We start from the raw sequence: 24540 nt of genomic DNA, 5'->3' as shown, positions 1-24540 counted from the left end.
TATATATGACATTTTACGAGGAATATTGCGAAAGTTTTTGGTGTGTATGTGTGTGTGTCTGTATGTGTATCGGAAGTTGCCCGACTACGTGGACACGCGCACGACTAACTTGTATCCCGTCGAGACGTCGCATTATTACACGCCATTTATTTTGTAAAGTCACGGTCCTCCCATTATTGCATTTCGCGGGGGAAAAAAATCATACAGTAGGTGGACAGGGAGCGGAGTTTTAATGGTAAGCGCTCGAAAGTTTCAGAAGTAGAGTGAGCTTTCCGGTAATACGCGGTAAGCGAGACGAGTGGGAATTTAAACCGGTCGCTGAAGTAGAGGTGCCCAGAACAAATGCAAGCACGAAGACTTCCAGAAGAGAAAAAAAGAAAGAAAAGAATCTGAGGTACTAATTGTACCGTCAATGAAAGAGAACTTTTAATTAATTTCGCACTTTGTTTTATAAAGCAGATGCATTGATAATAAAAACATACGATAAGATATTAATACATTACATAGAAAATTTTAATATAAAGAGATGGATGAAAAGTTGTTTTTCACGTCACGATTGGTTTACGAGTATTTTGAAAGAGAAAAAGAATCCGTATTCATTGAAGTAGAACTTATAATTACTTTTTCTTTTTTTTTATAAAGCATACATGCAAAGAATAAAAACACAGGAATGCAGTAATGCATTGCATAAGAAGATTATGAAAAAGGGGATACTTCTAAAGGGCTAAAGAGATATTTTGTGCGTCGCGATTGATTTGTGGATATTTCTCACTAGCAAAAGCAAAAAAGAAGCTATCATTGAAGTAGTATTCATAATTACTTTTTTTTTGTAAAGTATACACAAAAGTACAAAAACGCATAAGAATAACACATGTAAAAATGCATTACATAGGAAGATTAGTATGTAATGCTAACAGATGAAAAAAGAATACTCCCAAAAAGCTGAAGAACGTTTTTCGTATCGCGATTGGTTTTTCGAGTATTTTTCGAGTATTTTTCATTAAAAGAGAAGAAGAAGCCATCATTCAGATAGAATTTTTAATTACTTTCTTATAAAGCATTACAACCCACAAAAATGTAACAGTAACATATATAGAATAGGAAGATTAATACAAAGGAAGGATGTTTCTAAAGGGCTAAAGAGACGTTTTTCATATTGTGATTAGTGCATGAATATTCTTCATTATAAAAGAGAAGGAAGCGCGCGTCTGTACATAGAAAGATTGCGTAGAGAGATTAATATAGAAGAGGGGGAATGCTCCTAGAGGGATGAAGGGACGTTTTTCACGGCGCGATTGGTTTATAACGGGTATCTTCCGCTAAAGGAGAGAAAGGAGCGCGTGTCTGTGCGAGGCTGTGCACCTCAATTCCAGTTCCTTACAAGCGCGGCAACGACGAAGACGACGACGACGGCGGCTAGAAGGAGGACGACTTTATTATCTGTAGCCCGAGACGTAGCGCGCGACGGAAGCAATAAGAATACGCGTTTTATGAGCAACGACATAACGAAAGAAATCTCACGGAAATGTATCGCTTTGCAGTTCCCTCACGCGTGAGAATATTCTCCGCGACGTAGCCGGTTATTCCCCTCGCCGAGGAGAGCTCGAGTTGTGCGCGTCCGCAACTCCCGCGACGTCTTGTCACTGAACAGAACGTCCTCGTTGCGCCATACGAAAACGACAACGAGGGTAGGAAGAAAAAAAGGAGAGAAGGGAGAGAGGGAAGGAGGAAAGACTTTCGTTCGCGCAAAGGACGTTCCTTTACCAGCTCGCGAATTTCTTCTTTTTCTGCGCGAGGATAAGAAACTGGCTGGCGCGCGTATCGCGTCGTCGGTCGATTTTCCCTGCGCACAATAAAGACGTTGTTCGCGCGCCGCTCCCCCGGGTAGGAAGGAGGAGAGGGGGAGGGGGAGAGGGCAGGGTGCAAGGTAAAGTGCGCCGGAATACCGGCGAGCGGACTCTTTAAAGCGGTTTTCGCTCGCGAAATCTCACGCGGAGACCGGCAACGCTCGACCGCTTTGCACTCGTCTCACGTATCCGCGCCCCCTGTGTGTGTCTCGCAATTTCTCATTCAGGGACTGCGATTTTCCGCGCCTTCCGCTCCCCCTGGCCTCTCCCCCCGTTTCCTCGTTTCTCCTCCAATTTCTCGATTTGCCCTCTTGGTCGTACAGCGGGTGCGCGAGTCGCGAGACTGCAAGGGAAAGAAAGAAACTGTGTCTACAGCGCGAGTAAATGGAAGTGTGGTTGGTTGGTTGGTTCATGCGCGACCGAGAACTATGACGACGACGACGGCGTCGGTGGCGGCGACTTCGAGCTGACGAGTCCGTAGTTTATCGGAAATTCCATTCCAGTCGTATAAAGTTTCCCGCCACCGGCGTCTCGCGCACTTCCCTAGTCCTGCTGTCGCCTCCCTCTGCGTCGCCTTTTCCTTGCCTTCTTCTAACCCTTCACGGCGCCTTTTCTGGCCATATTATTCTTCGCTCGGGCTTTTTGCATCTTCGTTATCCTTATCGCCGCTCGCAAAACTTCCCGCATACTTCGACGACGCGCCTGAAGCAGCGCGCGGTTAACGTGACCGTGTGCGCGCGATATCTTCGTCTATTGTCATGTTATGTTAGAGCGAAGATGTGGCTCGCGAAACTTTCAAATCGGCCTTCTCGCAGCCAGGTAAATTATGATGGATGTGTCCGGATATGTCCACATGTTGTTCCGGATGTTGCCGGATGTGTCCGAATGTTGTTCCGTGTATGTCCGGATGTTGTTTTGGATGTGTCTGGATTGTTCCGTATGTATCCGGATGTTCCAGATGTGTCCAAATGTGTCCGAGAAGGTTTCGGGTGAAGCCGCCTGCGTTATGTCTGCCGTCTCTGAATGCGAGCCGTTATATTGATCGGAAGTAGATAACTATGCGCTGATTATAATCGCTTTGTAATGCTTCGATGTGATTAAAGCTAATATTATCAGCTATACTATTGAAACCGAACGATGAATTATTTAGCGTTGTATTGTATCGGTTTCCGGTTATCACAGTTAATAACTTATATATTCTGCGTTTTCGCCGATATATCACCTGCCATAAGGTACGCTTATCGAGCGAGCTGCTTGTTTCCCTCTTTGTCTTTATTCATATTTTTTCATTATTTATGAGGGATAACTTTTCGAACACTTGCGCATTTGCTCTCGCGAACGCACGAAGAATTTCGACAGTCCCATTAATGCATTTTTAATTATGACATCACACGGAAGTTTTCTGGAGGTGGGTAGGGGAGAGATGTTTCGCGCTGTTTTCGGCAGCACACGATTACGTATGCAAGATCCCGCTCGATCATTACCGCAAAATCTCTCCCGAGAGTTTAGTCGGAACTTCACCGACGGCAAGAAGTAAACTGAAAATACTCGCGGCGCGCGTTTGAATTTTAACGGCCAAAGTTTTGGACTTTTTTGATCCTTCGGTAGGCGTAAAGGTAAGTCCGCGGAGCTTTCACTGGCTCGCAATTTTTTCTTAACTTTCATGAGAAAACGAGAGGCCCTTTTATTTGGCGTTTTATCGTAACGTATTGTAAACGAAGTTTCGAACACCGCCACTCGCTGAAAGGAGTTTTACATCGTGTAATTTAGACTTCTATTCTTGCCCGCGTATTTATGTAGCTCACTTCCTCTTTCTCTCCGTCTTTCTCTCTTTCTGAAAATAACAGTGCCAAAATGTGGATTAATGCAATAATGTCGGCGAGTCGTATACTCCGGTTTGCCACTTGCGGAGCGTGTGATTGTTTGCGCGCGATTTTTATTTCCAAAATCCAACTCGACGGAAAATGTATCGAGACTACCAGCATATGCGCGCGTCAAGCTTATTAAATTCAGATACAGATTAAATTAACTCTCTGACAGGAGCTCTCGCTACCTTTCGTTAGCTGAGCAACTATCTTTATTTGCCTGGAGATCGAGATACCGCGCGCTTCAAACTACCGTGCGGAACAACAATGAACAAAGCGTGTAACTTTCAGCTAACTTTGTCGAGCCGCGTTCGAACGTAATCCACTTGCGAGGCTCCGTAGAAATCTTTGGAGAAGTCAAGTTAACGAAGTTTACGCAGAGTTGAGCATTATCCGCCACGGCATCTGCCGTCGCAGTTATCCGCGTTACGGCCACTCGCGTCCGTGATGTTTTGCATCTTCGGCGTCTGCGGCGTGCACATCAAGACGTCGCGTCGCGTCGCGTCACGCCTCACCTCGCCTCACCTCACCTCACCTCGCCGACAATCGATTTGTGTCGCACTTTCTCACGCAATTGTCGAGCGATTGTCACGGACGTTTTGGCAGGTTCGAGCGACGCGGCGCGGACAGATGGGAAACCATCGGGCGAATAATTCTACTTGCACAGTTTGCGTTTGCTTCGCGTAGAAAGCGATTGCGCATAACTCACCCCGTATTGCGTTTCAATGCCTATAATTCAGCGTCTCGTTTCCATTTTATTACATGAAAATACCATTCGAACGCATTTAACTATTCATCATGCTCTAATAGTGATGCATTCGAAAGTTATGGTAATAAAACAGTCACTTGAGGGAGAAAGGAAAAGGAGAGCCTGTCGAAAGTTTAACAGACAGTTTCCCCTCTACTACTCCGGCCGAGGAAGTAATTTCGTAATATCGATACGACTCCGGCGGGAATCGGACGGGCTCTAATGAATGAATATCAAATATTATCAGAAACAACATATAAATTCTCTATTAATAACAGAAAATGTTGCCTCGCTAGAGGCTAACGTCCAAGCACATTGTAATTTTCTCGTGGGAATCCTAAAGTGGTTCCTGAAAGTTGCTCGCGTCTCATTCACTCTCCTTGCCACTGCTCGGAGTGCATTTTGAAACTTTCGCATTTATTAGCAAACCGATTGAGAGAAAGAAAGAAAGAGAGAAAGACAGGGGATCGAGAGAACTTTTAAGCTGCTAATTTCGCGACATAGTCTTCCCCGACGCTATCATCGAGCCACACGAGCTAGTTAATATAGGATAATGCGTTCTTGACAATTTTGCCATTTCCCGGTGAACGCGAGTTGTCGATTCTCGTATATACATTCACTCTCTCGTATGCGCCAGTGCAAAATTTCGATCGCACGCGTCCTCTGTGGTCTGAAATTACAAAAATCACGCAAAAACTGTGACACTTCCGATTCATCAGATGTTATCATAAGTATTTAATACCAGAAATTAGTATTGATTTTTAACGTGCAACATGAACAATTACATATTGATGATTACTTCGACGGCAACATTTGAATGCATTGAATGCTTTGCGATGCATGACTTTTTGAGACTATTGGACATTCTTCTTTGAGAGCTAAAGTCATACGTTATTTCCAAAAATAAGAGAGCTTGAGAAATGAGGTCTTTGCGCCGTTTTTCACATTTCAGAGTACCGTGCGGCGCAGAGGTCATCGGACGACCTCAGGTGCGCCGATAACTTACAGCACTGCAGGTGCCACGGCGTTGCATATATTATTCTTCCGATAGGTCCGCTCTCTCGCGGACCTATCTGCGCGACAGACGACGCGCCGGTCTCGCGTTACGTTTATTCCGAGATACGTCGTGATTTATTGTCCCGTGTGCGCGGAAACTGAGTCAAGGTGAAATTTATCGACACCTCGGCGAGGAGTTATCTGATATTCCAGCGCGATAATTGACGCTATTGCTGATTAGTCGCGAGACTCGTCGACCGTTGGAGAAATCCTCTCCCTTTCTCGGTGGACGGCGACGGAAGATCCTCTCTCTTATATTCGATACGACACTCGCTCGACGTGTACTTCCGTGCGAATGCGACTGCTCGAGTGCGCGCGAGGCGACCTTACGACCGGAGGATCTCTGCTGAAGGGAGAGGGAGAACGCATTAATCTCCTTCAATATTAGCGGACACGACAACCAGCGTTCGGCCGGTTGTTCCATTATGTCTGATTCATGTATCGGAAAGGACAGAAGATAGATGCGTTTCCGTGCGCACTTCGTGGCCTACCATTAAAATTCCATTAAGCTCCCATTAAAAGTCCATGCAAACGTTCTCGTTCCGATATGAGAACTACATTCCCGATGATGCGGTTGCAGAGCGGCGCAGGTTAAAATGCAATAGCGAATTAACACATTAGCAGCCGGGATAAAATTATGCTTCTTGCAGTTCAATGCTGCCTAGCTGATAGAATAAAATTGCGATTGCTTGCAGTACATATTCAGTACCATAATATTATATGTTTTGTTTAACGCATTTGTTTTACGCCTTATGTATACGAACAGTATACATAATACAATATTCGGCGCAGCGCAACGTTAGTGTCAACGTGTTAATAATTTATCGCGAAAAATAGTTCAATCATTTCTTCACCCGCTCTCTATTGATTCTGCATCAGAGCTTTGGCGCAATTGGAGAGATAGAGACAGACAGACAGACAGACAGAGAGAGAGAGAGAGAGAGAGAGAGAGAGAGAGAGAGAGAGAGAGAGAGAGAGAAGGAGCAAACATTGTCGAGAACTAATTAAAACTACATCGACGCATTCGCATTGGATCGTCGTTAGAGTGGAATTAGACGGGATTATCGGGACGGAAGTGTCGCCTTTAAATCCACCTCGAGTGATTTCCATGCCTACGCCGCGCATCATGCAGAAAGGTGTGTGTACTTGAAGGGCGCCCTCTTAGGAGGAAGGGTCCAAGTGCATAGGCCGATGAGGATCGAATTGCTCTCGTAATAAGCCCTCGAAGGTCGTTGAAAGAACGCAGACGACGATGCCCCCGTTTGTCGCGCGACGTTTTTCAGGAGAAACAGGGGGCTGCCGAAGCCTTTCGCAAAGTCGGCATACGTGTGCGCACATTCGAGATTTACCGCCGCGGAACTCTTTATTCTCCCTCGCGAATCTCGCGGTCACGCTCGCTCATGAATGGATGATCCTCGCTGTCGCCGTCGTCGTCGTCGCGCTCGCTCGCTCGTGGCGGTTAGTTTACGGATATGTCGCGCATCATTTAATGTATTTGAATAATGGATGACGTGTGCTAAACAGGGCGGTTAGAACTTGGGGGAATAGTAGGAAACTATTAATACAGTAAGCAACATATACATATATGAATATGTAAGACGACGAATCCTTTGCGATGCAAATTGTTCGCGCACCGGATTTACCATAATCCGCCACGGTTTATCGTTTCTCGGTGGAGTGCCGTTTCTGTTTCTGTTTCCTCTTGCTTCTTTCTTCCCACCCTCCCCCCTCTCGCGCGTTCGCCTCCTTTTCTTTTCATTAAGAACATTTTCCGCGTGTTTACATCCGTGTGTTCGTTTCCTCTCCATTATGGCACACACGACATCGCTTTAATCGCTTTGCGGTACGTACTCGCCGATTCTGATTTCTGATCCACTTTAATGGTATGCGAGCAACTAACGAATTATGTAAATACAGAGTTCGGGCTTTATTCACGTTCTACTTGGGACTTGGACGTCGGTGGGGAGTCTCGAAATAAGGCTGCAGTCTGCGAATTCGCTCGGCTTGTTGGAAGACCCCGGCAGACGATGCACTCTCTCGTGCTTTGCCGTATTTGCTATTGAAAGTGGAGCCGCGGTTTAAGCCATTTCACTCCTGGCTCTCTACGATACGACTATTCGTGTTTCTCCCCGATACTGACTAACAACTTAAGCTCCGCGATAATACTCGAGTCTCTGCGGATTAACGAATCTCAGACGCTTGGTTCTCACCGAGAGACTCCCATTCTGACGCGCCAAAAATCATTCGTCGCGACACAAATGAACGACACGTCGCCCGTGCAGGACGAACGAGGCGAACATAATGCAGTTCCTAAACTGTCCGACACACCATGGACAGAGGGCGAATCCTCTGCGCGTAATGGAGGAAATTGTATTATTTAAATCGCGAACGAGCGCGTGGTATAACGCGATAACGTTGGTGAGCCTCTCGCGTATCTTGCATTAATATTGGATAGACACAGGGCAGATGTATCGCCGAGTATAGCTTTCGAAGCAGAGGGTGACAGTTCAAGCCACTTAAATGCAACCCCGGTGTACGGGAGTGCACGCGTGCGTGTGCCCCTTATATCCCGCTGAAATTCGCTGCGTGATACGACCATGTGTGAGTTCTCGGATTATATATCAGGACGCGGGGTGCAACGTTTATTTTCTCCTTGGCTGACCGTAGTCTGTTTCAGGTGTATACGCTGAAATGCGGGATTACGGGCTTTAACGAGCGACAACATGCGCACGTTGCCGCTACCCGAACATCCGATTAATGCATTATAAATTAACAATATAGTTACAAATTCTGTCGCTCCCTGACGCTAAATTAATTATCGTCGAGAAATTGCGGAAAGTAGAGAGAGAGAGAGAGAGAGAGAGAGAGAGAGAGAGAGAGAGAGAGAGAGAGAGAGTGTGTGTGTGTGTGTGTGTGTATGTATGTGTGTGTATGTGGAAAGAATTTAGTAGTTGCGATGTGATAAAATCTAGGATTTTGGGGTAACGAATAATGTGACATTTTACTTTGACATTTGTACTCGCTACGAGTGTTTTGTGCGCGATATTTTTGATACGATATTTTCCGCATATTGCGTTGAAATTATTTGTCAGCGCTCGTGTATACGCGCGCACAGCAACAAATAATTTTATAATGTCAAGAGGATACTTTTATAAAAATTCTTTACGCAATGCAGCAGCGCGTCATTTGATATTTGGTGCTGTTCTCTCTCTCTCTCTCTCTTTCTCTCTCTCTCTCTCTCTCTCTGTCTCTCTCTGTCTCTCTCTCTCTATCAAAGCATACTCGAAACGTACAAACGCGTAATTGAATAGATACGTCGTTCAAAGGCAACGCTTTCATTGGAGTAAAATCAATTTTTGATTTCAGCCGTTCCTATCGTTTTGTTTCTTTCACCAGTAGTTTTTATTGTGTGTCTATGTTTTTTCCAAAATAAAGATTGCGCTCGATATGGTACGCGCGCTCGAAAAATGACACGAGCGGGTTAACAGTTTACCGGCACTACCGTTTTCTCGTGATGGAATGTGTTTTTCTATCAGGACTGTTTCTATTTTAGTTGCCGCACTGTTTGACGACACGCGGTCTCGAAGCATCGCGCATATAAGGTGCATTCTAAAAGGTACGCGGACATGATGTTCACGCGTGCGAATTTTGTTGCTGCGGATGTTGAACCACTGCCAGTGTTTTGTGCCTGCTGTGCTCCCTAACTTGCCATTACAGTTTGGATTGTTTCCAGCTGATACCTCGCATACGGCGCGAATTCCGACGTGAGGTATTTGGTTTTTAATGTCCGAGAAAATGCGGAAGAATTGGGACATAATAGGAGATGTGATGATCGCTGAAGCGGGATACTAAAGTAGAATTTTGAGCACATTGTTCCGTGTGTGATACATTTTTTTCACTTAATACTTTATAAAGATTTTGAGTGAAGTGTTGACACCTTGCGACATGTTAAGCGCGAAAGCAGTATCGCACACACATACACGATCATTTGATCATTAATTGATTCAAACTATGTATCTTTTAATTTTGTTTCGCTTATTGTTCTTTCAGTATCCTTCCTGACTCGTCGAGACGCATCTGTTGGTCTTCGTCTAGCGCGATTTCGTGTTGAATAATACTTGGATAGATTGGGTAGATTTTGAGTTGGTTGCAACGAGTTTGATCGTCCGTACGCCGCACAAATTTGACGATTTTGAAGCCTTCCGCTATGCTTAACAATTGAATGCGTCCCGATTACTCAATGCTTTCATTATTAAAAATGCAAACATGCTTTTGCGAATCAAAGCAGCTCCTCTCGTCTACTATCGAAAATATTGTACTTAGAAAATTACAATCTCACTCCCCGCTACGCTAGCTCATTTTTCATAAACGAAGACTTTTGCCCCAGAAAAGATACCTTCGTAGAAAGTGGAAGAAAGAAAGAAAGAGAATAGTTTAAAGAGTCAGTTCGTGAGCGAAGAAATAAAATCGCTCGCGCGAACTAACGGAATATCGCGAAGGTGCTGGCGGTAGTTGACGTTTTCTTCTCTCGTGAGACTTCTATACAACGATACTTATAAAGTGCAATAACGCGCCTCTCAACGTGCCGTTCGTCCGGTTGATGTTGCAGTTACCAAGCTGAGGGAGCACTGGGACGAGACAAATTCAAAAGTCATGCAAAGGAAGACGCAGCTGGACGCGATGCTGGGGGACAGCCAGCGATACGAGGCCAAGAGAAACGAGGTGGAGGTCTGGCTGGCGCGAATGGAAACTCGCCTCGAGAGAATGCGAGCTGTTGGACACACCGCCGACGTACTCGAGGCGCAGCTCAGGGAACAAAAGGTACGTGGCGAAACTCTCTTTCCGTGTTTCTTTCTAGTGCGCGTAACCGCGTTAGCCCTTCGAGTTGGTGAGTTTTTAAAAAGTCCGCGCGTACGCTTGAGAAGTGTCTTTAGTTGTGGACAGTGAGGCAAAAGGCGCGGAGAAGCGTTGCGAAGATACTGTAATATTTCCATATGGCCTGTCTTGACTCGGTGTCGCGAACATCGCAATGACGCTCGATTCTCGGGAGTCCTTAATAGCGACAAATCCGCTATTGATAAATGTGAGTCGTTGAATAATATCGCGGTGAATTCATCGAAGTGCGAAATCGATAGGACAGATTTCTCTGTGTCGTGTCAATAAAGTGTCGCGAGGTGAATTCTTTTGAGATTTCGGGAGATCTCTCGAAAGATACCGATAGAAGTAACGATCTCTCGCCTGTGCGGTCTAAATGGAACGTCTGGTTTGGTTATCGAGAGCTCTCCGTCTCTTTCTTGTTACGTGATACATTTCGTTGTTTATTGTTACCTTCTACGTCGCGGCTCATTTTACGTTATTTTTACGGCGGGATGTTTCGACAGCGCGTTTTTCACCTTGTATACCGGCAAACGCGTCGCTATTGAACTAGGGTAGTCCGTTATCCGATACTACTTCGTCGCGCGACAACCAGGAGAGAGCCCGTGAATTACCGTCCTCTTCGAATATAGATGGTCAGTGTACACAGAACTTTCCGCATTAGAAAAATTACCTTCCTTCTTTACATTGTGTGTAGAGGAAGAGTTTCGTTGTAACGTGTAACCATTTTATAATATTTATCGCAAGCCGCGCGGGGACGTCTCGAAAGCGCAAAATCTCGGTACTATTATGCGACATACATTCGCCCAAGCAGCACACACACGCGCGCATTCACACCGCATGTGTATCCGAAGTTAGCAGGTGCAAATATTTTCCGAAACCGCGAACTTTTACCATTTGTAAGCAAAATTCAAGAGAGCGAGCACTTTGAAATCCATCTGCCTGGTAATAAGTCCTTTCCAGCAATCTTCTCCCACTTTGCATACGGCGCTATAACGCGGTATAACGCGCTTCGAAAAAAAATAGAAAAAAAAGAAAGGAAAAAATATAGATGAGGGGAAGAAGGTTGCCGGTGGGGGAGAGAGATGAAGCTTCCCAACATCTCAATCAGCGAGATCTCAGCCGAAGCACATCACGCACGAGGAGCTCTGTTTAGATTCAAAAGAGCCAAATGAGATATTCATGGAATAATTTATTTCCGCGGCCTTCACGTCGCCTTTGAGTGGAACGCATTTGCAGCGCTTCTTCTTTCGAACTTAGTGTGTCTTCTGTGAATGGGTTTTGAGATGAAAGCGCAGTTCGACGTAACGTCGCCTTCAAAAGCCGAGGCACGGAGGGAGGGTGGGTAACGCGTTCGGTTCTAGCATCTTATTTAATTCCACTTTCATGAGCGTTCATTCGGAGTCGTCTTGGCGCTTGTCCGCGAAAAACGCAATTATTTATATGGGAGTTTTATCCCCGACGCTTTGCAAGTTTGATCGGGACCAATCAGCGTCGACAGATAGCCGAAGGACGAAGTTGCGCCGCACGGTACATCGGCGTGAAACTTTAGTCGAAGCTGCTCTCTCTTCTCCCTTCCTCCCCCACCTCCTTCCCCCCGTGAAGATTTAACTTCGCCGACTTATCGAGACCTGAGTGCGAAAGGAAGCACGGCTTCTTCTAACTCGATACGAAGCCCGGAGTTAGATAAGTTTCCTTTTTTCGCCCGCCGGGCCCGCGCCCTCCTCCTCTCGATTTCAACTCGTTCTCTTTTCTCTCGTCGCAGTCGTTCCACGCCGAGCTGCACCAGTACAAGCATCACATCGAACTTTTTAATCAGCTCACTCAGAAGCTGATAGCGGTTTATCAACAAGACGACACTACACGCGTGAAGAAAATGACGGAGACGATCAACCAGAGATACAACAACTTGAACACGAGGTAGGCCCGCACGAGCCGACGTATAGTGTAAGACTTGAGGATATCCCTGGTCAAACGTTTTAAATTAAAGCTTACAGCATATTTCAATTAAAATAAACTAATTTAGTTTATTAGTGATATATTATCCGATTCTGATAGAAATGCCTATGATATCGTTAGGTATATCCGTAATTTTTCTACTCTCAGAATTTTACGGAAACATAATATGAATGATAGATGAGAAAAGACCAAAAGCCTTTTTATAACATCTACATTTTTGCTACATGAATATTTTTCCTTGCATGACATTCTCATATCAGATAAAGATACATCAATATATAATATTATGTATAGATCATCCAGCGTTCATACACAAAATTTGATTTTCGATCAGGTTCTGCTGAGTAGATTCTTACACTGCGCGAGCAATTTCTTCCCTTCCCGCGAGAATACCATGCAACGATTCTTCGCGATGCAATTTTCTATGTTGAACGAATTCGTAGTCAAACGAGTCGATCGAATCGGCTTGAATCCGCGACGCTTAACTTAATGTGGAAATGCTGCGTTATTAAAAAAGTCATGTAATTTATTCTCAAAGTTTCGCTTCCCCTGAATTATTTATCATTTTATTGAATAGTTGGTTCATCGCATTTAATTCTTCGCGGCTTCATTACCGAGATGTGCGGCGGCAGAAGTTGCGAAACTGCAAGGAGCGACGAAAAGTGATCGATAAATAATTCTCGCCGTCGCGAATTCCGAGTTTGCCGATAAAGAATTCTCAGACGACACGAGAGCGCGATTTCCTCGTGGAACGGGGGTGGCTTGTACACGCACTTCGCCGCGCTGGTGTGGTTCAGGACCACACCATTACGCGTCTGTGGCGTTTCTCAAGTTGAGGAAACTTCGCCGCGGAATCAGACTGTAGATCACGGAGTAATACTGTATCGACCGATCCGTTTCCAGCATCATCAATCGAGGGAAACTGCTACACTCCGCGATGAACTCGCTCCACAACTTCGACCGGTCTCTGGACAAGTTCCTGGCCTGGCTGAGCGAAGCGGAGTCTTCGATGGAGGGATTGGAGGCGGAAGCCGATCGACTGGGCGGACGACGGGATCAGGGCGCGCTCAGACGACCGCAACATCAGCTTAAGGTAAGATTGTCACGTTCACGGGAATCTCGCGACGAATCCCGGTACGGTAACGTAATCGTCACGGTATGATGCGACGCGACCGCGAATTGTGCGTTGAGGCAACGTCAGCCCTTACGGCTTCAACGTTGTCTCTCGCGAAATCTCTTTTACTCTATTTTATTCTATTTTCCGTGATGAGATAGCTTGGAAGATACTGATAAGCTTCAGTTTTGAGTTGGGATAATATAAAAAAGTGGGGAAAGTTTCGGTGAAAAAGCCTGCGATTTTTCAGTTTATCGTATTCAATGGGAAAAGGAATTTTTCATTCACCAATTAATCGCCCCGCTATTCTCTATTGTTTTCTATTGTTCTCTGCCAACGTTCTAATTCAGTGTTTGTATATCTTTCTCGTGGTCGATTTAACGCCAGAGAAAGCGTTAAAAATCAAACCGCACTTTTTGATTAACTCAATGCATCGAAATGTCGTGTTTCTTTCAAATTGGAACGATGAAGTGGCCGCTGATATTCATTATTATATTATCTCTCGTAGTTGAACAATGATTGATTATGATTTTCGAGAATTTTATGTTGAATATCTAAACGTACGAATTTGACAGCTCTTCCTCTCTCTTTCTCGTGTGCAAGATCTCCCAATTTATCAAGATCACAGAATTGCAAATCGCCACTTTCTCCTTAGATGCAAACTTCCTCAACGCTTCCATTTACTTGTTGCGTTTAATCGTATAATCGTCTGAGTCGCATCTAGGAAGTCACGTGTGTCCGTAACATGTTGCGCGCGCTTTGAAAGAGGCTTCGCAGAGCAGATTAAGCGAATCGACCTTTACTTTTAAATGGATGTTAAGTTAATCCGTTAAATCATTCTTTAGTATAAAAATGACACTCCACTGTCCCGCTGTCTTGTTTACTCACGGTTCATTATTCTGTTCATATTTCTTTAATGGAGAATATCTCTTGCGCAGGATAAAATTGTATCAAGCTAATTTTGCCTTAAGTAAGAAAGAGCTTCGAAATAATTTAGTAACGCGAGTATCAAGCAACTAGAAGTGGGTAGATAATTGTTTTATTAGTTGTTTTATGGCCCATCAAATTAGAAACGAATAAATATATCAGCTGAGTGTATTTTATATGACCTCATTGAAAGACAAAAAACCTATCTGTTAAAGCTTAAGGATTATATTGCTAACCGGAAATTCGATATACACTAATATTTTTATTTTCCATATAATATGTATGTACACACGATACAGTTGAATAACAACTTATTTTTACTTTATCATACTTTAACATCACATTTTCATTAGTTTATTTTAACGTTACATTACTTTAATGTCACATTACACTACATTTTCATTAGTTTACTTTATTTCATATTATTTCTGACTTTTGAACTCTCTTGTGTCTGAACTACAAGAAAACTCTGCATGTCATTTCGAATATTTAAAGTATATGTATAAAAATAAACTGAGATTTTGTCATTATTTTTTAATTACTTTTTCCTTTACTAAAGAGAGCAACATCACATATTTCCATAATGGTTAAAAATACTCTCAAGTAGCAGAATGCCATCAAATGATGTATTAATGATGTATTATTGACATAGAGACGTCATCAGTGTGTCATTAAAACGTTATTTGACATTATCATATTTGCTGAGATTGCGCTTCAAAGTGGAATAATTTTTTATCCAAACTCTGAGTCATCGTTAAATTTTTCGTGATCACTTTTACACGTGATACAGATTAATCTCTAATTTTCCTAAAATTGTTTTCATTATTTTTGAGATGTGGGCAATACACGCTTAAAGATAATTTGTTTTCGAAATTAAATAAAAAGTGCGATTTGCGCGCGATGTCGTTTTAACACGCGATGATGATTTGGTGTCCACTACGTTGAATTCAGACCTCTTCACCGTCGCTCGATACAGGTTTTACGGCTTCGACTGATTGCCATAAAAGCGTGTCGGAGGTGGCAGGCTAGTCGGCGTATCGACGTATCCATTAAAAAAAAAGACGATCGATATCGAGTATCGATATAATGCGGTGGCGGGCTATCAACCGGTCGTGCAGAAACGTATTTTGCTGCGCTTTATATTTGATTCTCGCGAAGATTTAAGTTCTCGCGCCGCGCCCGTACGGCATTATTTTCCGCGCGTTATTTTTTTGGTCCTGTCAACACATAACTATCCCAAAACTCGGACGCCGCAACTGGCGTCGTCGTTGTGCTCGCGCGCGCCCTTTGAGCGAGCGTGATTTAGTTAGCTTGTAATTTTGCATTTGAATCGGCTGCTTTTCACGCGCGGGCTGACGCTTTTTTCCGGAGCGTTACCGATATTTTCGCAGCGGTTGGACGCGTCTCGTTAATTCGCGAGCGATCCTCCCCTTCGTTTGCCGCGGCAATGGACGCGGAGAGTGACGGTGAAGCTCGTGAAGAATCATAGAGAATAAATCTCTCTCTTCTTCTCGCAATTGTTGCGTGCTTACGATGTTCATTGAAATACGCAATTTCGCGCGCGGCTCGCTCACGTTCTCCCACGTTGTTGCAGACTTTACGCAATTTTCACGCGAAACTATTGTTAGCCGATAAATCATCTGATTAATCAGCACTAATTAGGATTAATATTGACGTGAAAGTGTCAGTATTAATCTCGAGTCGAAATTTGGGTTCTACGTTAACCTCGCAAATTCCATTGAACTCGTGATATTTTTATAATTATTTTTATTTACGTTGAAAATTTTTATAAAAATCAGAGACTTAAAAAGATCGGAAAGGAAACGGATGTAAGCCTTTTCGCCGACTGCCGTTACACGCAAAAAAATGACTTATTAATATCAGCTAAACCGCGGTAGCTGATTCAAACTTAGTCAAAAGGGCTAATCGTTTAGCTGTCACTGCTAAAAATTGGCTTACAGCTAAAATGCATTCGCTATGAAATACAAATATATTAGGTGACATTAAAAATGCACATTATTTCAAGTAGCTAAGAAAATGGCAGTTATTCCTAAATTTCTTATCGTATACATATATTAAAAAAGTTTGCCGCACAGCTACAATCATTTGTTACAGTCATTTATTTCTAGCAACTAATATTTTTCGCTGTAGCGCTTAAGTTTAAACAGCGAATAAATTTAGTTAGTATCGATATTAGCTGTCGCTATTTCAGTAACATCTTATCTGCCACAGCTATTTTTTAGCTTTGGAAGCTAGTTTTTCTTTTTGCGTGTATGTCCTGCGTCCTGCATTCCGCTCTGGTTAGGCACTCGATAGCCTCACGCGGAAATACGAGTCGACGGGAAATGAAACGTCAACTAATAATCCTATATTAACCAACAAAGATCATCAAATGCTACGAACGAAATTTTCAATCGATACTGTTCTAGTTTATATTCCGAAAAATCGTATTTAAGGAAAATTTTACTGAAAATTCAATGTAATGTGAACTGTAGATTTTTCCAGGAAAATTTTCCCCAAAGAGGACGTTTCAAAACGCAATCCTGATAACTTTGGTAAAGATACGGGATAGGCTTTGAAAGTGTTATTGTTGTCGTAGCGAGTGACAGTTGGTGGAATAACGTAGTCCCTTTCGCTCATTGATTTGGCCACTTTCATTTGGCCGCGTGCTTTTTTCGTAATGGAGTTATTACGTTCCGAGTCGACGACTGGCGCACACACCGCAACACGTGCATCGATACGGTAGTTATAATTCCCAATGGGTGACATTAAGATATTTCATCGACTTTTGAAATATTTAATCGAGTTCTCGTCGGTATCGCGTTCATTAACGTAGATTTCTCTAATCGTATCTATGCCAATGTCGGCGCCAATGTCATGATGGAGTATTCGAAGCGGCCGGAAGTTAGAATGTGGGACGTCAAGGTGCGGGCAGTGGCAGGTTATATATTTCCAGGTGTGTCAAATCATTCATTAGACGGGAAATTTCTGGTATTAACGGACGTGTGACGAACTCACTCGAAGTATGGAAATACACGGCTTGAAATTTAGATTACTATTAAACTGGCGCTCTTATAGTCACTTCATAAATAACTGTAACTTTATGAATACATGATCATACCCGTTAAGCTTACTTATCACTTTGTCCTACAAGAAATATCGATCCAGAATATATGAGTACGAAGACATAACTAATTCAGCGCTCAACCAAAGATCGTAAATAATTTATGATTATAAATATTGATCCAAGTCTACCATGTATGTGTGGGATATAATAAGACCTCCTGGATAGCAAAATTTAAAACACAACTAATGTTTACATATCTTATAATTCTTCCCTTTTCACTTCATTAAATATTTAAATCCTATTCTCGATGCCAATGAAAGATATTTCTTATTAAAATCAAGAATAAACGTTAAGTGCAAGTAGAATAGTGAGACACACATATAGGATCAAATGCTAAATAATTATTGTTAGTGTGTATTTCCTAAAAGTCTTCACAACATGTCCTGTATGTGCTGTAGTTTTATATCTTGACATTCTTCGCTAAGTCTCTAAATTTAACCAAATTAGCAGGATAATGTAAAAGTGAAATTTTGAGCCGGAAACCGTTAGTAGATCGTCCGTGGACAAAAATAACTCACGCGATAACGTGAAACTCATCTTAATTACGATAGCGGACGATCACTGTGGAATAGCGCGGGTTGATAATGATTACCGAGCGTTAACCGGGCACAGTAATGAGATCGGATAATTACGCGCTATCTGTGCGCGATATTCGGCAGAATTGTTTGTAAAATTGCGATTGATGGAACATTCACGGTTTAAAGTTAACCAATACACGCATACACATACGCACGCACGTTCGCAGAGATCGAGTCGCCGGCAATTAGAGTATCTTCGGACAATTATGCTCATAGCAGTTTTTTACTTACCTACGCGCGTGTCGTTACAAGACCAACCGATGTGTGACGCGATCGCGATCGTTTATTCTCGTCCGTTACGTTATATTTACACGTTCTCGTTCCGCGGCTGTACTTATTATTGACAGGAAGAAGCGCGATTACTGTCGACGAGCCAGACTTTGATCGATCGCGTGTAATATTTAAGGGCAAACGGTCCGCGGCTGAACACGGAGTTCACCTTCGTACATTTTGGAGGAAGATATCGGTGGAACACCTGCGGTGGTCAAAATTCGCAATGCAAATTGTGGAGAAACGCAGCGTGTATTGAGTGCATAGGGAGATACTGTACACTCGACACGTCGCGACAAGCACCGGTTCTGTATATCGAGAAACAAAGTGTTCACTCTAAGAACGTACTTACTATACATCAAGTTGATCGCATATTACTAGTTTCGACACTTTCGACATTTATTTCCACGCGAGACTCATTTTCGACAGGTAAAAGACGCGTGAAACATGTAACGTCGACAAGTAACGTCGATCGATGTTAATAATAGCGACTGTTCGAACGCAAGGAGAGCGAAAATAACCGCGCAATGCATGACGAACGCTGAAAATTGGCGCGATCCTATAACGACGCAACCGTACATCGAGAAAAATACACTTCAAAATTTTTCTATGGATTCAAAGATTATTTTATAAATACAAACATTTATTTCACAGGAATAAATATTATTTCACAGAAATAAACTTTACATCTCTCAAATAAATTAAAGCATATTTGTCTTATTGTACACTGAGAGAAAAATATTTAAAAATTTATTTATAGGATATAAAGTTTCTGAGAAATAAAATCTATTTCTGTAAAATAAACTTTATATTCCGCAAATCAAATTCTCACTGTTTCTTTTCAATATATTATTCATTTCCGATACTTATTTCCTTTCAACGAGCAAAAGATCCAAAGGACGGAAAACGGATTATGCGATGAGAAGCGCGTAATTGGAAACGAATTTGACTGATAGAAGTTTGTCGATAATCGATCTATCGACTAAGTGGATTTATCGAACGGTAAGCGTCCGCGGTAGCTGCGGTAAGCAGCCGCAGGCCTACAGATAGCGCCGTTATCGGAGCGCGACGACTTGACGTTGTGGCGCCAATTTTCGGCGTCCGTCATGCATTGCGTTGCCGTCTTCGATCTTTTCGCATCCAGCGGCCGCCATGAACACATCGATCGACATCGCTCCGCGTTTTTCGCGTCTTTTGCCCGTCGAGAATGAGTCTCGCGCGGAAATAAGTGTCGGGAGTGTCGACAATGACGATGTGCGATCGTCGGGAAGTATCGTGAAGACGTTATTAGTAAGTAATCTTTTCGTTTCTCGCTTAGAGCATATATATATATAGGAGGAATGCTGGCACGAAAGTGTGTCCAAAATGTGTGCGAGAGAGAAAGCTATACGTTCCTATTCGTCCTCTATGCGCATGCATTGAAGTTGACAGGTTAGGTTAGGTTATAAAGTTGACAGGAGATAAAAGTTATTTATTTTCTTCTCATAGAGCTCTGAGAATTTTTTCAGAATTTTGTATTAACTTTATAGTACTTCAAAAAAAATGCAAGAAAATGCAGTACTAAAAAGTTAATACAAAATTCTGAAAAAATTCTCCGAGCTCTATGAGAAGAAAATAAACAATTTTTATCTTTCGTTATTTTTCGGTAAAGTTGATAAAATTCAAGTAAAAAAATATTGAAACCAATAATTTTGTAGCAATAACTGACGCATATTGGCGCATATGCACAGAGGATGAATAGGAATGTATACCTTTCTTTCTCGCATATATTTTGGACACACTTTTGGCCTACAGGAGGCATACGCAATTCCTCCTCCATATATATATGCTCTAAGATTTCTCGACATATTCGGTGGTTGCCGCGACGTGTCGAGTCGGCGTCTCTTGTACTTGTTAGCACCAATCAAGTAGCAATAGAATCGAGTGATCGTTGGATTTATTAATCGATAATTAGAAACGCAACCAGAGAGAAAGAGAAAAATAGAATGACGCCAGAAATTTATGTGACGCTGATCTCGGGCGGTTGTCTGTTAGCAAGAGAGAGAAAGGAGATTACGCAGAGGGCGTCGTTGTAACAGCGTGACATCGTTCACGTCGTCGCTGCGCATTTTCGGCGTACGTGATCAATTGTGCGGTCGTTCTCGATCATTTTGCGTCGAGCAACTGCCGTCAATACATCGACCGATATCACTCCGCGTTTTATACATTTTTAATCTGTCGAAAATGGGTCTCGCACGGAAATGAGTATTGGAAGTGTCGGAAATAGTAATATTTGATTGTCTGAATGTTTGATAAGTACCTTATTAGAGAATAATCTCCCCGTTTTTAAATATGTACAGCGATAGGCGTCCACGTAATGGACGATAGAAGTAATAGTTAATTTCACCACAAATAATTTCGGCTACTTTCGGCGCCAACTGCAATGAGAAAACTTCTTGGAAATTTATGTGTGGAATAAAAAATATTTATTTTACAGAAATAAACTTTGTCTTTTAGAAATCAATTTTATATCTTTTAAATATTTTTAATAAATTATAGTAAATGTTTAAATATTTTTCTCAACGTATATCTTCGTGTTGTTCCATTAAAAAGATATATCTTCTTGTTCTAATAAAAAGTAATAAAAAGTAGCAGTACTAATGTACATATGTAAAGTTATTATCACTGATACTACAGTAATATTTACTTTACAAAAATAGTTTTACTGATTATAATTCTTTTACTGTGTGATTATAACGACAAACACCAAATACTTTTTTTCTCAATGCGGTATTCGTCGCGACGAGGCGAGCTAGCGTCGCTTACACTTGTTATTACCATCGTCTCACTTAAGTAACAGTAGAATTAGAGGATCCTCGGATTTATTAATCAGAAATTCGAAATACGGTGGTAATCAAAGGGATAGGCAGATAATATGACGTCAGAGATACACACGACACCGAATCTTGGCAATATCGGTCCGTTACCAAACGGTATACAGTCACTTTCGCGAAACTGAGCGTACAGAGCGTTCTCTCTCGTATCGATTATCGTACTCGCTGCGAGATAATATAGTCTAATGACGAAATGGTCGATTCATGATTTGATGAATAAGGCATCTCCGGACTCGTTGACCGAATTTCTCGACCGTTTAATGCACACCACCAGTAACGTAGTACACTTAACAGTCTTTTCTTATCGATTTTCTAATTGCTTGGCCGGGGTATCTAGAACGACGTTATTCGGTAAAGTTCCGAGCAGCTCGTATGATGGATGACGTAGGTGCATTGTAAGACGGCACACGAGGACCTCTGATGTAATTCTACACGTGTTGTACCTGTCGGGTCGGTTCGCGATTGTTGTGTCTAGTTCGAAAACGAACGAACACAGCGCCGTTCAATAGACGCGCGCGTCGTATCTGTGTGTGTGTATGCGATAAATGACGCGGGCATAATTTATGGACTGCAATTATCAGCAATATGAAAACAACGATTATTTGACAAGCCATATAATAACCGATTGGAATCCGTCATGCGATTCATCATGCCCATCGCGAAATGGCTGGAGCATTAATATCCCGTCATTCGATAGTTTACGCCATATATTCGTTACCGCTAAACATCGCAGATTACGTTGTTTGCTTGGCGATACGGTTACACTCGAAGGTACTTCCGTGTTATTTCCCAGCTTTTATCTTCATTCTATCGAGTAGCGCTGTTTTTACGATACTGTGTATGTGTTGTGTGTGTCAGACACACGTTAGTTTCACCTCCGACAAGATACTATTAAAGATCGCCAACCCTCGGTAAATTTTCGTTAAAGAGCTCAGAGGGGTGATTGAAGAAAGATATTATCGACCTGTTTTAGTCACATCCGATATAAGTATCTGTATACACGATCTGTCTGACACAAGACATCGTGTCATCGTATTATAATACACGTGTGCAGATAATACACTAGTTTAAGTAAAAAACGTCCTACCACTTTTCAAGAAACCGCATAAAGTCTCTAATAATTAATAAAAAAATATTTCAATCGAATTAAAAAATGTACAATTGACTGAGATGGGCGATGGGCGATAATAGTAATAATTGGATGTTAATCAGTAATAATTAGGATAAAGAGTTGGATTGTCGTAAAAAGTTCGTTATGTATATAGTAGATTAGGAAAAACCGGTCGTGTGCGTTAGAAACTATCAGACATTATTATCTTTCCACAATATTTCAGTTTATTTTAGTTCGCACCAAAGCACATTGAGAGGAAAATGTATGATATTTGGAACTATAATGGCATAGTAAAAATATTATAGTTAGGAATATAATTTTTATAGTAAATGTTACCATAATATTTGTAATATTTACAATATAAGTATAGTATAACTGACCCGTGTAAAATTTTTACCAAGAATTATAATTATTTGAAATAAAAAATATGGTAAGGTGGCAAATATTGAATGGTAAGAGAAATTAACTATTTTATATAGTCAATACAATTGGAATATTTGGCAAATATAGGTAACTACATGTTACATGTAACTATATTCCCAAAAGGTGCTTTACCATATATATAGAGTAATAAAATGGTGACTATAAATCTGTGTTCATTCTACTATATCTTCATGTTTAGATGAACTATAAATATATGTTTGAGGCCAAAACGAACTATAAAATATAGTGAGATTATAGTTATTCCAACTATTTTTTTCTCTCAGTGCACTACTTATAGTCGGTATTTTACATCATGTAAGTATCCTATATTTGAAATCGTCTTAAATTCATCTCAAGATGTTGTAAGGATCGTTTTATCGGTAATATCGGTATATTAAGATGATTTTCTGATGCGATCTTAGTATTAGATTCTTAATGTTATACTCTGTTAACACGTGTTCTCTGATTTCATACAAAACTGATCTCATCGGGATGGTCTCACGTACATTCAAGTACGAGCAAGGCGAGTCGATATTGTGAGAAATATCGTTCTTCAGATGCACGAGAATTGAATCGCGACGTCGCGACGTCGCGCTAATAATGTTTAACGTGCCATTCTGATGTACGCGATCGTGTAAAACCGTTGTCGTTGTCGTCGACTCGTCGCTCATTACGACGCGTTGCGTCACGTCGAGATCTTTTTTCCCGACGTGTATCGTGTTTTCACGCGGCCGTCATGCTATGTCGCTCGCAACATCTGGCACTCGAAACTAATTAACTCCGGCCGGCCTGTCCATTTTGCCCTCGCTAAACTCTTTGCGTCTCGTTGACACAATTTCGAAGTTTTTCGCGTCCGTAGCGGGCAATTTATTTCGCGGCCGCGGGACATTCCGCAGGGAGGGACTTCCCGGGGGAGTATATAAAGACGGATATTAAATCGAGCCGGGCGAAACAATCGGTTCGCTACGGGCACGCAGGACTCTTATTTAGTCGCTCATTTACATACGACGATAGATATGGTAATCGAGCGGCGGATTAGCGGGACCTTTTTCCCCACGGATCGCAGTAAAGCCTCCTTTCGTCGTCGCTTTTGTGCGTTCGTTGCTCTTGCGGCGAGTAAATCGGAGATGAACATCATCAGAATGCCGCTCGCAGTCCCAGTAACAAAGCTAACGAGATATCGGGAAAACAATTGCGCGTTCGAATAAATGCGCGACGGAAGAAACGTTCGCGTCGCTATGTGTGTGTACGTTGGAAATGCGCGACTTCAACACGACTATTAACTGCGAATTTGATATTTTTATCGCGGAAAGAGAAACGCGCGGAGTCGTACACCATGCTCGCGTGTGCGTACATAATTCCGACACGTACGTCGCAGCACGCGCACTTGACGTTATATTTTCTGTCCACGCGAGTTCGTCGCGAGATTGGAACGGCAAATCGAAAACATGTTTATGCGAGTGGCTTATATTTATATTTGTTCCGATTCTCGATGCACACCACGGCAAACATTCCGCACCATCTCGGGAATCCTACGAGTTCATCTTAAACATACAAACCTGCAAGGAGGGGCCGGTGGTGGTAGTAAATGCATAAAGTCTGCCTGTCTATGCTCCGCGTACATATTTGCGGCTGAACTATCGAACTACCAATATTTCTTGAATACGGCGGGAGAGTCGCGCGACCGTAGAGAGGCATATATACGTAACTATTCTCTCTCTCTCTCTCTCTCTCTCTCTCTCTCTCTCTCTCTCTCTCTCTCTCTCT

General features: G+C 42.4%; 1 protein-coding gene across 20 annotated transcripts in view; it reads left to right on the top strand.

Annotated features, from left to right (window-relative positions):
* LOC116843001 (dystrophin, isoforms A/C/F/G/H-like) overlaps positions 1-24540 on the top strand; it is a 557622-nt gene that overhangs the window by 191077 nt on the left and 342005 nt on the right. For all 20 annotated transcript variants that reach the window (XM_032812942.1, XM_032812944.1, XM_032812923.1 and 17 more), the window contains 3 exons: positions 10126-10337; positions 12157-12311; positions 13254-13443. In XM_032812942.1, the coding sequence (XP_032668833.1) occupies positions 10126-10337; positions 12157-12311; positions 13254-13443 (557 nt within the window). The remainder of the gene's footprint in view (positions 1-10125; positions 10338-12156; positions 12312-13253; positions 13444-24540) is intronic.

The sequence above is a fragment of the Odontomachus brunneus genome, unplaced genomic scaffold, assembly GCF_010583005.1.
Source record: "Odontomachus brunneus isolate Ranch 3 - 2012 unplaced genomic scaffold, Obru_v1 Obru_scaffold_029, whole genome shotgun sequence".
NCBI lineage: Eukaryota > Metazoa > Arthropoda > Insecta > Hymenoptera > Formicidae > Odontomachus > Odontomachus brunneus.
This window is presented reverse-complemented; position numbering and strand designations above follow the sequence as displayed.